This window comes from Tamandua tetradactyla, chromosome 7, assembly GCF_023851605.1.
Source record: "Tamandua tetradactyla isolate mTamTet1 chromosome 7, mTamTet1.pri, whole genome shotgun sequence".
Lineage (NCBI taxonomy): Eukaryota > Metazoa > Chordata > Mammalia > Pilosa > Myrmecophagidae > Tamandua > Tamandua tetradactyla.
In genome coordinates, this window is record NC_135333.1 from 136,452,085 (window position 1) to 136,468,849 (window position 16,765).

At 36.2% G+C, this 16,765-nt stretch overlaps 1 protein-coding gene and 1 pseudogene across 7 annotated transcripts in view; one reads left to right on the plus strand and one right to left on the minus strand.

Moving 5' to 3' along the window:
• Positions 1–1,262: 1,262 nt before the first annotated feature.
• MDM1 (Mdm1 nuclear protein) overlaps positions 1,263–16,765 on the minus strand; it is a 32,408-nt gene continuing 16,905 nt past the window's right edge. For 3 of the 7 annotated variants that reach the window (XM_077111354.1, XM_077111355.1, XM_077111358.1), the window contains 4 exons: positions 16,601–16,710; positions 8,529–8,778; positions 4,473–4,532; positions 1,263–3,183 (listed from right to left, as the gene is read on the minus strand). In XM_077111354.1, the coding sequence (XP_076967469.1) occupies positions 3,071–3,183; positions 4,473–4,532; positions 8,529–8,778; positions 16,601–16,710 (533 nt within the window). In that variant the 3' untranslated portion in view covers positions 1,263–3,070. The remainder of the gene's footprint in view (positions 3,184–4,472; positions 4,533–8,528; positions 8,779–16,600; positions 16,711–16,765) is intronic. The other 4 variants (XM_077111353.1, XM_077111352.1, XM_077111350.1 and 1 more) reach the window with 2 other exon arrangements.
• On the plus strand, positions 5,025–7,386 carry LOC143690331 (Y-box-binding protein 1 pseudogene; annotated as a pseudogene).

The following is a 16,765-nucleotide window of genomic DNA, read 5'->3' on the forward strand; positions in this document are numbered from 1 at the left end:
CTGTTAGTCCAATGATGAGACTGTGCTTTTGTCTGGAGCAGCCTTCGTGCAGCAGAGTGGCCTTAGGAAGCTGAGTGAAGATGGTGACTTGACCAAGTCTGAGCCTGAGTACTGTAACATGACTAGCACCACCACATGAGGAAGTTACAAAAACATACTCCAAAGCCAAATATAAATGATTCTGGGGCTATCTGCCACTTAGGATTATTTGTTCCTTTGTAAACTTCCAGAAGAAAGAATAAATACTGGTGCCTACTCTGTGCATCTACAATTACAGGCAGCGAAGGTCCAAAATCCATCCCTGAGCTCCCTGTCAGCCACAACACTCTCTACAGGACAATCTCATTTTGAATGTTAACTTGCTGTCATTCGGGTTGATTCCACTTGTACAATAAATCAATGCCCACATGCTCTTTCCTGGCTAGAAAAGAAAAGCAATGTTTCATTTCATTCTAAAAAAGCAAAGTGGGAAGATAACTCCCAAATGAATCAACCAGAGAGAGGACTGAATCACAGCAGGACTTACCATTTTAGCATTAACTCTCCAGAGGAGGCAGTGTGGGTGGATTTCAAGTATGAAGACCTAGATTTAAATCACTGGTTATGATCTCTTGGGCCAGTCATTTCATCTAAGTCTATTTTTCACTTATGAAGGGAAGATATTTATGCTTAAATCAAATGGTAATATGTGTACCAAGCACATTATCATACTCTTTATCCTTAATCCTCAAAATCATTCTTCAAGGGTTCTCAACTTGGAGTTGACTCCCACAGAAGTCCAGAGATGACACCAGAATTACATGCAAAAATTACATGTATGTGTATTTGTACATTTTTACCTGGCTTCTCCACAAGGGATACATGAGAATCGCAGCATATAGGATGATGATGGGGGGAAGCAGGAACAGTGAGGGGAGGTGTAAGCACTTTAGAAAAACCTCCCACTATGATTGAGTTGTTCACTTCCCAGTTTGGCTTCTGAGAATCATCAATGGAGACAAGGAGACAGAGCCACCAGTTTATAATATTATTTGGATATATACTGAATATTCAAAGAAATTCTATTAAAGATGAATAAAAATCCAATTACCTAAGCATTTTCCCAAGAGAAATGAAAACTTATGGCCACAAATGTAAATAGTGGTTTCATCCATAATAGTCTCAAACTGCAAACAGCCCTAATGTCCACCAACAGGTGAATGGATTTAAAGGGCACATACATATACAGCATGAATGACACTCAAAAACATCAGGCTGAGTGAAAAGAAGCCAAACACAAAAGATGGTTTTATTTATATAAAATTCTTGCACTCATTTACACTAACAAAAAGCACATTAGTGCTTGACTTGGATTCCAGGGGTGGAGAGCAGGATTGACTGCAGAGGAAAACACAAAACCTTTCAGGGAGATAGAAATGTTCTATATCTTAATTATGATGGTGATTTCACAGGTGTACGTAAACATCTATTCAAACTCTCATGATTTCATTTTTTAATGCAGTTTATTGTATATAATATTATGCTTTAATAAAATTGTTTTAAAAAAGTAGATCAGTGGTTAAAACTTGAAAACTCTACCCAATTAATCAACTAAACTCACCAACCTTTGAGGTAGATGATACCTCTAAGCTTCTAGAGAGAAAATAAGAGACAATAAGTTCCAAACTGACTTTATAACTAATATGTCTCAGTACACATTTTATAGAGGTCAAGATCATTTGTGGTTCCCAAATCCAGTTATACCCTAATTTCTAATTTTTTAGTGCGTTAGTATTTTTTTGATTAAAAACTGTTTTAAAAAGTCAGTGAACTGTAGGCAAATATTAATATGCCCACAGTTCTTTTTAAATTAACAACTTAAGATCTTTAACAAACTAACTTACTGTAAACTTATGATTTGTAAAAACACTTCAACCAAATAAGCCCTTTGCAACAGGTTATCACTTGTTTTCTACCAACAGGAAGGAGTATTCTGAGTATTTTATGTTCAGTATCTTCTACATCTTATTGTAAAGATTTTAAATAGTATATTTTATAAAATCGTATTTTTTAGAAAATTTAAGTTATCATAATTTTCAAGATAAAATACATGGTAAGACAATAGAACATGTTTTCTGAGTGAAGAGATAAAGTCAAAAAGTTTGCATTAAATTTTTTTTTAATGAGTCTGCCTTGGAATTTCTATATTTGTCACATATCTGTGCAAAATTATTGCAGACTCAACTTCCTTGAATTCTGACAGATGCAAAAGAAGAATAACTTTTGATAAACCTATAATGAGTAGGTTAATGCTTCTAAAAGATAATTGTTTGTTCCATGTATTAGCTTTCTGGAGAAGGTAAATACACTGGATCAATTTTGATTTCAAAATGTCTACAAAGTTTTATTTCTGCATTATACAAATAATTTTTCAAAATTCAGACATTATTCAAATGTAAACCAAAGTCCTTATACAAATAGAGTATACACATGAAGATAAAAAATATACATACTCTCTCAGCAAACTTTGTCACATAAATAAGAAAAATATATACAGCTAGTATTTTCCATCTAAAGTACAACTATTTTAAATAACACTATAACACACACAGAAGGTACTAAAAGAAAAATTACAGTAAAAGTTAAAGGAATGAAAATCCATTTTATGACATCTACAATTATAAAGACACACATAAGCAATCTTTGCAGAATATATATCTCAAATTTGGAACTTAATTTTTATTTCACTTCATCTTCTTAGAATAGTCTCTGTATGGGTGAAATTTCAATTCTACCAGTTACCCCTACACGGAATACACAGAGTAGAACATATGAAGAACTATATGTAAACTATCTTTTTATAGACTGGAATAGATGTAACACGAATTCTTTAAAATGTAAATTTATAAACCTGTGTTAAGGTTTCCCAAGTAAACTGAATTGGTTATTAAAAAATCAAATAATTCTTTTTAAATAGGAAATGTTAGAAGAAAATCCAAATACCTGAAAAATTTTAACACAGTAAATAACAGAGAACAATTACGCCAGCAGTTCACTACATAAAAGCAACTCAGCTAGGGTTCATGTTTAATTATGTTTTGCCCCAGAAATTCTCCTTTCTTTTCTGAGCTCGTGCCAAAGTTTGAAAAGCCCTGAGACTGGAAGCCGCAGAGCGAGCAGAAATCTCAGACAATCTGTCCTCATCTGCAATGAAAGAATCCCAAAATTAAACTGAGTACAAAGAATAGTATGCAAATATTATATTTTTTAAAATCAACAGAAAATTAAACTTTGTAATATCAATACTGGGGCTGTAAGAGAAAGAAATAATCCATTAAAATGTAAGATAATGTTTACAGGAGAATTCACAATTTCCGTAGTTTATCATACTTAGAAATCAAACATTTTAATGTTAAATGAGTGTTTTTCCCCTTCCTGAGATCCTAGAGTTATTACCTGAAACACATGGTCTATGATTTCAGCACTATAGTACTTAGAAACAAATCGTCATCATACTGCCTTGTCCTACTTTAAAAGCAGAGCCTTCTTAAGCAAAAATCTTCCTTAAATGTTTCAAAAACAAAATGCCATAAATAAGTATATTCAACATGGTACTTTTAACACATTTCTAAAATAATCTCACTGAATACAGAAAATAATATTTTACTTTAATATGATACTTCCTTCACTACTTCTGGAATTCCTCATTCTGAGTAAGCTAATCTACTATAAAGTTCCATAAGGTTATTTGCAAAATTGTTCTTCAATTAAAAAGAAAACATAACTGGATTCCAGGTTGCCAGACATTTGCATTTCAAAACATAGTAACTTGATTTCTGGCTCAATGAATCTGGGGAAAAAAACCTCCAAACTTGCTACAGCAGGGAAAGAAAAACCTTTAATCTGTGTAAATTTATATAAAGTATTAATTTAAATTTATTTAAAAATTCAAAATTTTAACTTCACTAATTTCACACTTATTAGTGTGAATTAAAATAGTAATTTCAATTGTTCACATCAAGATTTCAATATTCCTCCTCCACATTAGAAGCACCTGAATTTATCAGAACAAAAACTACGTAGAAGAAAAAGTCCACTTTCCGTAATTATATTTATTTTTGTGAATTGAAAGTTGACAAGCATACACAGACATTTGAAAAAATGATGGCTATGATGCCAGGCCAATTACTGAGCCCTAAGCTAGGTCGAGTAGAAAAATAAGAGTATTGGCCTTTGGTGTGATGCTAATGCTAAGCACAATCTTATTCTCTGTTTGCCCTAGAAAAGATTCTTCAATGCTTTAGTTTTCTCATTGGTCAAATGGGGATAACTTTACCCCCTGCTTTACAGAGTTTTAAGGATCCAATGAAATCATACCTGTGGATGTACGTCATAAACTGCAAACTATCAAATGTAAAATCATATTACTATTATAAACTACTATAAAATAGAGCCTCATAATTTTATCTTACATTATTCGACTATTTTAATACCTTCATCATTAAAGGCTTCATGCTGAGGTAACTGGAAATTGTTCATCCTCACTTTTCCCACTAAAAAAAACATAAACAAGAGATTATCCTTGAAAGCCACTAAACAACTTTACAATTTACAGAAAGCCCTAACCGAAAGTGGGATTTCAGAAATTTTATTAATTTTATGTCTCCATAGAAATTGCTATTAAAGGGTCATTCATTAATTTATAATGCGCTTAGCCAGTATGTAAATAAACTACGAACAAACTATGGATAGGTCTTAGAATTCTTTTCAATGATAATATTGATCTATGCTAATTTTAAGGAAATATGGTATGCCTCTGTTTAAAAATGGCAGACTGAAGACACACATTTTTAAAATGGCCTAAACTCATAAGGACAAAGAAAATGAGTGCAGAAAACAGCAACAAAATTTTGGAAAATCAGAAAAGCAAATGAAAGGGCAGTAAGTATCATACCCAAGAAAGGGAATTTTAATCCCTTCAGCAGTGAAAGGGACCCAAGAAGCAACCAATTTACTTCTCCTAACACCTCTAATGCCTTGAGAATATGGTGGTGCTAGGTACTGTTGAAAGCTGGGGGGAAGGTAAGACTGAATAGGTTGAAAGCCTTTTTTACAAAACAGATCCACAAGATTCCTTCCTTACATTTGCATAGCTGAGTAAGAAACATCTCTCTAAAGAGGAATGGAGGGTTCTTCTCTAAAGATGGGAAATGAGAGTTATGTTGACTGAAGGAAGCCAGGTTCAAGTGAGAACAAGGGTACTATATTCCAAACGGGGAGAGGAGTGAAAATCTATATCCTGAACTTTGGAACTTCCACTGCTATCCCCCACTTGAATCCCCTAAGAGTCTTCTCTAAGGACTCACAGTATGCTACAGAAAAGACGTAAAGATACTGTCTGCTGAGTTCCAGAAATGGCCCAGCCATGTATTATCTACAAGGAGCCAACTAGTCACCAAGAACCACCCGTATACTCAATGCTTCCAAATCAGCCTTCTAGCACTCTACTCTTAATTATCCAAAGACAACTATCAATTATTAGAGAACTAAAACAAACAGAAAGTAAAAATGAAAGTTGGAGATAATTCAGGGAGAAGAAAACTTCAAAACAAAAACAAAATGAACAAAAAACAGCTATCATTTATTCCTCAAAGAGATCAAACATTTCATCCACGGACCAAGAACAGGATACTGCATAAAAAGAACATACAGCAATAAAAACAGACAACTCATAGAAATTAAAAATATTATGACAAAACTTTAAAAAACGCTAGAGAGTCATTGGTAGCAGGAGCAGAGAGCAGACCCCAGACAGCCCTAAGTAGCCACGCCACTGTCACCGGCGGCCTAGTTACCATCACACCCCGGAGGCAGCTGCCCTTCGCCCCCAGTGCCATGGTCACCAAACCCCAGATCACTGGCAGGGGCACAGCGAGCAGTCACCCAGACAGCCCCACGTTAGCGGTCCCTGCCAGCAGGCCAAAGTTATCGCAACAAAGGTTTGGGGAATAGTAAAAAAAAAGTTAACACAAGAAATGGATTTGGTTTCATCAACAGGAGTAACACCAAGTTAGATGTGCTTGTACACCAGACTGCAACGAAGAGCAACCCTAGGAAGTACCTTAGCAATGTAAGAGATGGAGAGACCATGGAGTTGGAGGTTGTTGAAGGAGAGAAGGGGGCAGGGGCATCAAAAGTCAAGCCCTGGAGGAGTCCAGGGCAAGGCCACTGTGCTGGTTTGAAGCTATTATGTACCCCAGAGAAGCCATGTCCTTTAATCTTCATTCAATATTGCTGCGTGGGAGCTTTTTTATTATCCATGGAGATGTGACCCACCCAATTGTGGGCGGTAAATTTTGATTAGATGGTTTCCATGAGATGTGTCTCCACCCATTCAAGGTGGGGTTGCTTACTGCAGCCTTTTAAGAGGGAACCATTTTGGAAAAAGCTAGAGAACCACCAGAACCAACAGAGCCTACAGAGCCAGAGACCTCTAAAACAGAAGGAAAATGCCCTAGGGAAGCCTTCTGAAATGAGAAAGCTAGCAGACGTCACCATGTGCCTTACCAGCAGAGAGAGAAATCCTGAACATTATCAGCCTTCTTGAACCCAGCTATCTTTCCCTGGATGCCTTAATCTGGACATTTTCATAGCTTTGCCTTAATTTGGACATTTTCACAGCCTGAGTACTGTAAACTTGCAATTTAATAAATTCCCCTTTTTAAAAGCTGTTCCATTTCAGGTATATTGCATTCCGGCAGCTTGCAAACTAGAACAGCCGTAAATATGCAGCAGACCATAGCCACTACAGACATTATCCATGCTGCAGGGATCCTCCACGCCATTACCAGCAAAATTACCTGCCAGAATAGTGAGAGTGGGAAAAAGAACAAGGGATCAGAGAGAGTGATCTGAAGGCTTGGCCTGCCAACACCAGTCCTCCCGTAGGTGACAATTCCCAACTTACGACAGGCAGAGATGCAATGCGCATGGACCACAGTATTCCAATCCTCCTGTGTAAGTGATGGAGGGTGTTGACAACCAGGGTGCAGGAGAACAAGGTAGACCGGGAACAGAATATATATATATATATCGGGTTCTAGACCCCAATTCCGCAGGGGTCCTCCTCACCAAAGACAGCCCAAAGAGGATGGCAATGAAGATGATAAGAAAAATCAAGGAGATGAAACCCAACATCAGCAACTGCCATAACTTCAATTACACACACAGACGCCCAGAAAACCCTGCACCACGAGATGACAAAGAGACAAAAGCAGCTGATCCACCAGCTGAGAGTTGGGTCCACTCCTGAGGCTGAGTAAATATCAGCTTACCATCTCTACCACCATATGGTTTAGTCATCCAACAACAAGAAGTGAATATGAAATTCCAGCAATGAGAAATGAACAAAAGATTGGAGCTGAAAGACCTTAAGTGCTTGCTTTTTCCCTGTTAACCAGATAACCAGAATTATCTACATTGTCTATGCAGCAGAATGGGTTTTTTATTATTTCTACCTAAAGATGTCTCTTTTTGGTAATGACAAACATGCTTTTTAAAAAGCCTGGGTTTTTTCAATACACCTTTAAAGGTTTTAAAATTGTTTCATATCTGGTCAAGTTGAGATTTTTTAAGAACCTTATTTTTAATTTTAATAAGTTTACAAATTGATTGTTTCAAAAAAGTCAACAAACTGCAAGCACCTATTATTAAAGGTCTTAAATATTGCATGTAAAAAATACACTCGATAGAAGAGTCAAAGATAAAAATGAGGAAACTTCCCATAAAGTAAAACTAAAAAACAGATATAGACAGTAAGAGAGATAAAATCAAAAAGAAAGTAAGTGCAATATAACAAGTTCGACATTTGAATAATAGGGGTGCAGAAAAGGGAACGGAAAAAATTAAGGGGAAGCAATTGCTGACTAAGTAATTCATAAAAATTTCCTAGAACTGTGGAATATGAGTTTCCTGATGGAAAAGGTACCAGAAAAATAAATGAAAAAGAGAGCCACCCCTTAATGCACATCCTTATGAAATTTCAGGGATTAGTTAGGTGTGAAGAAAAGATCCAAAAAACTGCCAGAAAGAATACACACATATAAAGGATTAAAACTAAAAATAACACCAGACTTCTTAATACCATTAGTGGAAGTTAGAAAAGAACAGAGCAATACCTTAAAAAACTAAAGGGAAATAATTTCTGACCTTGAATTCTATACCCAGGGGACATCTGGCAATGTCTAAAGACATTTTTGATTGTTGCACCTGGAGAAGAAGTGTAACTGGCATCTAGTGAATTGCCTATAGGTGCATGGAAAAGAACCTGAGAGACACCTCATATTTACACAAAAGTGAATTTAGCAAATTTAACTGCATTTAACACTTGGTGAGTTCCAAAGATGAGATTTTTCCTATTTAAGAAAATCTATTATGCTAACTAAAAAACTAAATATTGTAATTTATTTATACTACAGTCCATATTTATAGCTTTTATTTCTATCAGTATGACACCTTCATTTTAATAGGCAATAAAATAAAATACTTACCATTATGCTGAAATTCTGGATCTTTAAGAGAGCCCTGAATTCGACGAGAGGGATGCCAGTAGGAAGGAGCTTGTGAGACAGGAGACTGCCCGGCTGTGTTTGCTGGATATTCTGGAATTTTTGAAACTGGAAGAGTTGTCTCAGATAATTTGGGGATGTTGGTTTCAGAATCTTCCCTCAAAGGCAGTGGATCAACTGTTTTTTTACCGGCAGCTGGAGAAGTGAGTAGGAATATAGCACGACTTTCTTTCTACATGATTTAAAAAAAAAAAAAAAAAAGATTGTGTGTATCTGTGTATACACATATAAAAATAACCAAATATATAACCATATAACCAGGTGGTTCAGTGGTAGAATGCTCGCCTTCCATGTGGGAGACCCAGCTTTGATTCCTAGATCATGTGCCCCCCAAAAAAGAAGAGGAGAAAATATAGGTGAAATTTTATGTAAACTCCATGTAGGCAAGGTTTTATAAAATTCAATATAAATAAACATAGTTTGGCTACATAAAAACAAAACACACACATATATATATATACATTAAAAAATAAAATTAAAAGGCAAGTGAAAATGCAGTCATTATAAGAATTATTATCACTGCTACATAAATAATTCTTAAAAAGTGTAAGAAAAAGACAAACCCAATTAGAACATAGAAAAAAGATATGAATAAGCAATTCATATATACACAAATTACAAATAGCAAACATATTCTACCTCACTAATGTTCAAATAATTTCAAAGTAAAAACTGAGTTACTACTTTTCCACTTTTCAAAGTGCAAAGGTTAATTTTTTAAAAAACTATAATACCCAGAGCAGGCAAGTCTGTGGAAAAATCAGCACTCTCATGCACCACTGGTGGGAGCACAATCTGTGGGAGTGTAGCCTGGCAGACCAGCAATGCATAGCAAAAGCTTTAAAATGTTTAATAATATGTGGGGAGTATTCATACAAAAACAGATGACCATAATATAAATAAAAATGTAGCTAAAGGATGGATGTTCTTTACAGCAATTTTTTAGAATAAGAAAATTAAGAAATAGCTTAAATGTTTCAATTGGCATCTGTTTTTTAAAAACTATGGAATAACTATAGACTGAATATCATGTTGCCATTAAAAATAAGATTACAGATGATATTTAACAAGAAAATACATTCACAGTGCACTGCTAAAGAAAAAGAGTATAAAACCACATCTGCACTATAATGTGTTTCTTTAAATAAACAAACACACAAACACACACATACACCTAAATACCTCAAAAATTTAACAGTAGCTATCCCTACACTGTAGGTGTGAGACTAATTGTTTCCTTTTTTCAGTTTGATCATTTTCTATTTCCCATGATGTATCGCTATCCTAAAAATCTTTGTATAATTTATTTTTAAGAGGAATACAAATCAGTAAAGTCAGATACAGTTCCAAACTTTCTTAAGTAGTCCTTCTAATTGTTGCTTTCACTTACTACCTTTGAGTTCCTTAATCCACTATACAAAAAAAATTGCTTTTTGGTCTTAGGTATTTTTTTCTGTAATTAGATTAGATTAAGAGAGTTTATTGCCTCAAAGTGGAGATGGCCTCAACCACTAATATATTTTGAATAAAATACACGATGAAACCACAAATTTTCCACTTGCTTCTCCTGATGATTACAAGCATCACTTAGTTTAACACAAATAATTCTCAAGTAAAATTGTTCTTTTGAATTTTTTTATCTATGGATACTTAGAGAATTTGGGATTTTCATCAAATTGGTTTGTTATGTTTTTTTGTTTTTTGTTTTTTTTTTTGCATGGGCAGGCACCAGGAATCAAACCCAAGTCTCCAGCATGGCAGGCTAGAATTCTGCCACTGAGCCACTGTCATACCGCCCGAATTGTTTTCATTATTGTAAAAAAGAACTCAATGAAATCTGTAAAGTATTTTTAACATATGGGGTTCCCAGGTTTAAGCTAACTGATTTTGTGATCAGTTTTGGGTCTAAAAGCTTCTGCTCTGCTCTGAGTAATCCACTCTCCAAAGAGTAGCCAGAGTGATTTTATCTATCATTAAATAATATTTACTTTGTTGCTTCAAATCCTCCAAGGGTTTCTCAGTGGCACTGGAAAAACACCCACGCCCCTTTCCCCAGCCTACCTCTGCAGTGTCATTTCCTACTGCTCTTTCTCTTACCTCACTAGGCTTCACCTACACTGGTCTTTTTACTTCCTTCAAAACTCCTATTTTGGGCGGGTCATGGTGACTCAGAGTTCTCGCCTGCCATGCCAGAGACCCAAGTTCGATTCCCGATGCCTGCCCATGCAAAAAACACTACTGTTTACTCCTGCCCCAGGGCTCTACACTAGAAAATAATCTCTGCTCCAGATCTCTGCATGGGCACCTCCTTCATTAATGAGGTCTGACCCAAAAACTCACCTCCTCACAGGCACAGGTCCTGAGGGCACAAACTAAAGTAGCCTCAACCACCCTGAGAGGTCATTGGTCATCCCATTATCTGGTTTTACTTCATTCACAGCACTTACCAGTATCTGAAAGCATCTTTTTTAAAAAACGAGTTTATCTATTTTTCCAGACTAAAAGGTAAGCTCCATGTGGGTAGAGATTTTGTCTTGTTTACCAATGAATCCTAAATCCTTGAACAGTACCTAGTACATATAAGAGCACATTAAATATTGAATTGAGTGAAAATAAAACTCCTGATTTTCCCTCCCAACAAGGGTTCCTGTCCAGAATTCTCTCACTTATGCATAGCACACACATCAATGGTGGGCAAGCCAGAAAACTAGAAGTCATTCATGACACATCGTTATCTGTCACCCACCATCTTCCAATGCAGTACCAAGTCTCAACACTATTGCCTTCTACGCAATTCTTCCGTTTCATCCATTTCTCTAACTATGCCCACCTTAACAGACTACCTAAGCTACCAAAACAGGCTTTGAAGGATATCCAATCTACTCTTGCCTTCCATGACAGCCACAGAAATCTTTTCAAAACATAAATCCAATCACATCACTCCCACATTTAAAATGTATCAATGGCTTCCAACTGCTTTTGGGATAATAAAAAAATTCTCAGTATTACAGTCTAAACCCTACTTCTCTGCCAATCTCACCTGTACCATAAACTCCAGTTCCACTGATAATTTTCTTAAAACCCTTGGTTCTTTCTCACCACAGAATCCTGGCACACACTACACTCCTTCTCTTTCATTCCCTTTTACTTGTTTAATTTGGTCTCCTCCTCATTCGTCGTTGGTGGCATTGTAGAATGGTACAGCCACTGAGGAACATAGTTTGGTGGTGCCTCAGATGACAAGTATAGAATGACCACATGATCCCACAATCCCAAAAGAATTGAAAGCAGAGGCTCAACCAGGTTATTTTCACACCAATGTTCCTAATAGCATTGTTCACAATTGCCAAAAGATGGAAGCAACCCAAGTAACCATCAACCAGTGAATGGATAAATAAAATGTGGTATACATAGACAATGGAATATTACTCAGCCATATAAAAGAATGAAGTCCTGATACATGTAACAACACGGATGAACTCTGAAGGCATCATGTTAAGAGAAATAAGCCAGACTCAAAAGGACAAATACTGCATGATCTCACTAATTTGAAACTCATAGAGTCAGTTGTACCAAATTTATACTTTCACTAAAGGTATATAAAACTGCCTGTTTTTCCACATTTTATAAAAACAAATGCTATTATTCTTTTAAATTTTGACCTGATAGATGAAAAATTATATCTTAAATTTTTTTAAGTTTCACTATTCTTCTGTGAATTGACTTTTTCATATCTTCTGCCTCTTTTTAACATTACTGATGTTAGATGCTCTTTATATACAAGAAACATTAACCCTTTTCCTAAACTGCCAAGTTTCTTTTAAGTTGCTTTTTTTTAAGTACAGACATTTTAAATTTGTTCATATAAAACTGTTCAATTTTTTTCCATTTAGCTTCTGGGCTTTGATTTTGGCTTGGGTATCCCTCCCCCATGCTAGAATTTTAAAAAAGATTTTTCTGTAGTTTCCTCTATTCCTTCAGTTCATTTTTACATTTGGCTTTGTAATCCATCTGAAACATATTTTTATAAATGATTTGGGGTAGGGATAATCTTGTTCTTCCAAATCGACAACTAATTGCCCTAAAATCATTTTTCAAATAATCCATCTTCATAGGACTTCAATGATCTATTCGTCTATTTCTATGTAAGTAATACAGTGTTTAATATAATATTATGGTCCACATGGATATTTAGGAAGCACAGTCTTTCAAATTATCTTTTTCAAAGTTTCCTTATTCATTTCCCCTCATTATTCTTACAAATAAAATTTAGAATCAATATGCCAAGATCCCAAACAATAAAATAAAAAGAAATAAAGTCTGTTAGGATTATAAATGGAATATCATTAAATTTGTTGAATTTATTTTATTTTATTTTATTTTTTACATGGGCAGGCACTGGGAAACAAACCCAGGTCTCTGGCATGGCAGGCAAGAACTCTGCCTGCTGAGCCACCGTGGCCCTAATCTGCTTTTTATATTATATTTTTTCCTAAATTAGAATTTGTGCTGCTATTTCAATTTCTAAAGTAAAGTTACTGATTTTTATTTATTTATCCCATCTCATTCTATATAATTCTTTTAATAGTTCTTAGTGAATCTCAGATTTTTCAGGTATACAATCATAACATCTGTAAATAATGCTCATTTTTCAATAGCTACTCAGATTATTTACTTTTTTTATTATATTACCTATTATTTCCCAAAAAATGTCAGATGATAGTGATAAAAATGAACATACCTTTAATGATAACATAAATGGAATAAATTTAGAATTTTACCACTAATAGGTCACTTGCTATAGGTTTTTTTATTAATATTGAATTTAGGAAATTTGCTCTGGCTTCTCATTTATTAGGCTTTCTTAGGGTTGACTGCTGGAGTTTCTCAAATGCTTTTTCAAAAACTATTATTCCTATTGCAGATTGTCACCCCAAGAATCCCACACACTCATCCTCGCAAGCCTCTGCACTGCAGCTGTGTGATCCCATCCCCCACGCTTCCCACACCTGGAAACTCTGCACTGCGCCCTCCAGAACTCATGAAGAGTCAGCAGTAAAACCCCGGTCTTCTCTGAATGTTTCATTTTCTTGCTAGTGGGTAGACTGTTATCGACTGTCCCTACCTGAGGTCCACAGGTGTCCTCCTTGCTCCTCAATGCCTCTTCAGGACCATTCTACCCCTCACTCCTCCCTAAAAATGCTAAGCTTTGCATCTTGCAGCATTAAAAATACCCATTTCCTCTCCTTTTGCAGTTATCTACCAACCACTGGGTCACTCTTCCCATTCACTGAAGATTCTAGTCCTTGGTTCTAAGACTCTCTCTCTTTATGTCAAGCCTGGCATAAAGTCTTGGTACTCTCAATATCTACAAAGAAGATCTCAATTCCTTTACCTCCTCTCGTTAAATAATCCTGTTTTCTATCTAATCTAAACTACTTACTCCCATGATCACATGTCATTACTGCCAAGTGCAGCCTCTCCAAAACCTCAATTTCTGATCACCTTCTTCCTAACTTTAAAACTAAACTTCTCAGGTACCACAATTCCAACAAGTCTTTAAGACAGCTGAGACTTCCTGTACGTTGATCCTGTCACCTTTTCACTGACCCTTACATTCTCAAGTCCTATTTCCCCTCCCTTACCAACTCAACTTCTATGGCCAGTCATTATAGTCATTTCCTTAACCTTCCAAATACCTTAAATCCCAGACCTGCTTTTTCACACTGTCTTACTCCCTTGACCATACATGAACCCCAGTTAAATCCAATTCTTTGCCTCTTCTGCATTTCTGCAGCAAAACAAGCAACCCATCCTGGCTGTCCTGACTTACTAACTGGTCTGTCCACTAACCTGAAATGGCCCTTCACATTCCTCTGCAATGACTTCACTTTTCCTTGGCCACTCATTCTCCCACTCTGAGAACACTACTTCACACCTTTCCTCTCTTTTCTTTACTCAACCTCCAAAACCTTACCCAGCCTTACTCTCAGCTAAGTTCTTTCTTCATTATGTCACCAAGAAGCAATCAGAAATGGTTTTTGTAAAGCTCCCACCACATCTTCCTATCATTCACAAGCAGTGTCCATGTACTCTGCCTTCCCTCTTATAACAATGCATGACCTGTCAAAGCATGTAAGGCCAACCTTTCCATTTCTCCATCAGATTCTATGTCCTTTCTCCTATTCAAGAACATCTTGACACAATTTTCACTCCCACATCATCAATTTTTCCCTCTCTACAAAACTGTTATCATCATCATATTAATATGCTGTTATTTCTTCCATCTTGATCTCACTTCTTCCGATCATCACTCTATTACTCTGCTTCTTTTCTTGGAAACACTCTTGAAAGAAGTATCCTTTCTGCTCTTCTTTTGAACCCACTTGCATTTAGGCTTTGTCCTCCCCCTCTACCAAAACTGACCTTTGTCAAAGTCACTAATGACCTCCATATGTTGCTAAATCCAATAATCAATCCTCAGACCTTAATGACCCATTAGTAGCACTGACACTCCCGCCTCCTTGACAACTCCAGGACACCAGTCTCCTGTCTCCTTTCACCTCACTAGTTTCCTTTGCTGGTTACTTCTAAATTCCTCAAAATCAGAATGCTGGGGCTCAGTCCTGACTACACCCAACCTTATCTGTCTATATCCAATTTCTTAACGATTCTTTCCATTCTCAAATAATTAAATACCTGTACCAACTATATGCTCGAATCCAACCTCTCCCCTGCACTCCAAACTCATACAGCCAACTCCCTATCTAAAATATCTACTAGTATGTCTAATAAGATTCTCAAATTTAATGTGTCCAAAACATAATTTGTGATCTTCCTTAACAAACCTTTTCCTCTCTTCCCCATCTCAGTTGAATGGCAACTTTATCCTTGTTGTTTCAGCCAAAAGACTTGACACAACCTTGATTTATCTCTCTTCTACCATATATCTTATCCATCAGCAAATCTTGTCAGCTATACTTTCCAAGTTTATCCAGAATCAGACTTCATCACATGGCCTGCCCATAATCCAAACAACCATCACCTCTCACCTGGATATTATAATAAACTCTTAGATAGTTTCCCGCCTCAGCTTTTGCTCCCTCTAGTGTCCTTTCTCAACACAGGAGCCAAAGTGACTTTGCAAAAAGTCACTACATGAAATCACCATGGCTCCTCTGCTCCTCCAATGCCTTCCCATTTCATTCAGAATAAAATTCAAAATCTTTGCTATGATCTAGAAGGCCTACACAACTTAGCACCCTATTACATCTCTGAACTCATGGTCTGTACTGCACTCCCTCTCTCCCTCTCTGCTCTAGCCCTTTCAGCTGTTCCTCAATGAAATCAGGCACTCTCTCAACTCAGGGACTTTGCACATGTTGTTCTCTCTGCCTAGAATGTCTTCGAAGACTTGCATATGAGTGATCCCCTCACATCCTTCAGATTCTGCTCTGAGGCCTCCCTCCCACTGAGGACTTCACTGATCATTTCTTATTCACTTCTCCTGCTTTATTTTCCTTCTTAATACTCATCACTATCTAACAAACTTATGCATCTTACCTAGCCATCTTATATATTTGTCTCTCTCTTCCACTAGAACATAAGTTCAATAAGGGCCAGGATTTTGTCTGTTTTGTTCACTGCTTTATTTCTAGTACCTAAAACAGTACCTTAAACATGGATGGAATAAAATTAAAATGTGTTGAATGAAGATATAAGAATGCTATGTCTGCCACACAGTAGATGCTCAGTAAGTATTACTGTTTCTCTTCACTCTCCTCCTACTGATTACTACAAGATTTGAAAATGACTAGCAGTGGATGCAATGCCACTATCACAAAAAAGCAAATCAATGCCTTTGCTTGAATAAAAGTAGGTTAATAACATTCTCACATATGAGAAGCAGAATTTAAAATCTGGACTAATCTATTACTACATGAGACTAAAATAATCATTTCCTGAAAAGCTGCTTTTCCCAAAAATATAGTTACCTTACTAAAATCGTTTTTTGAAGTATTTAAGCCATCCTGAGAGGACAATTTTCTCCTCTGTTCTGGAACTGGTGGCCTCACTTTAGATGGAGACACTAAAACAGCACCACCTAGAAAAATGCAAGAGATGACAGGTTTCAATTAAACTAAACTCTCATGTGGAAA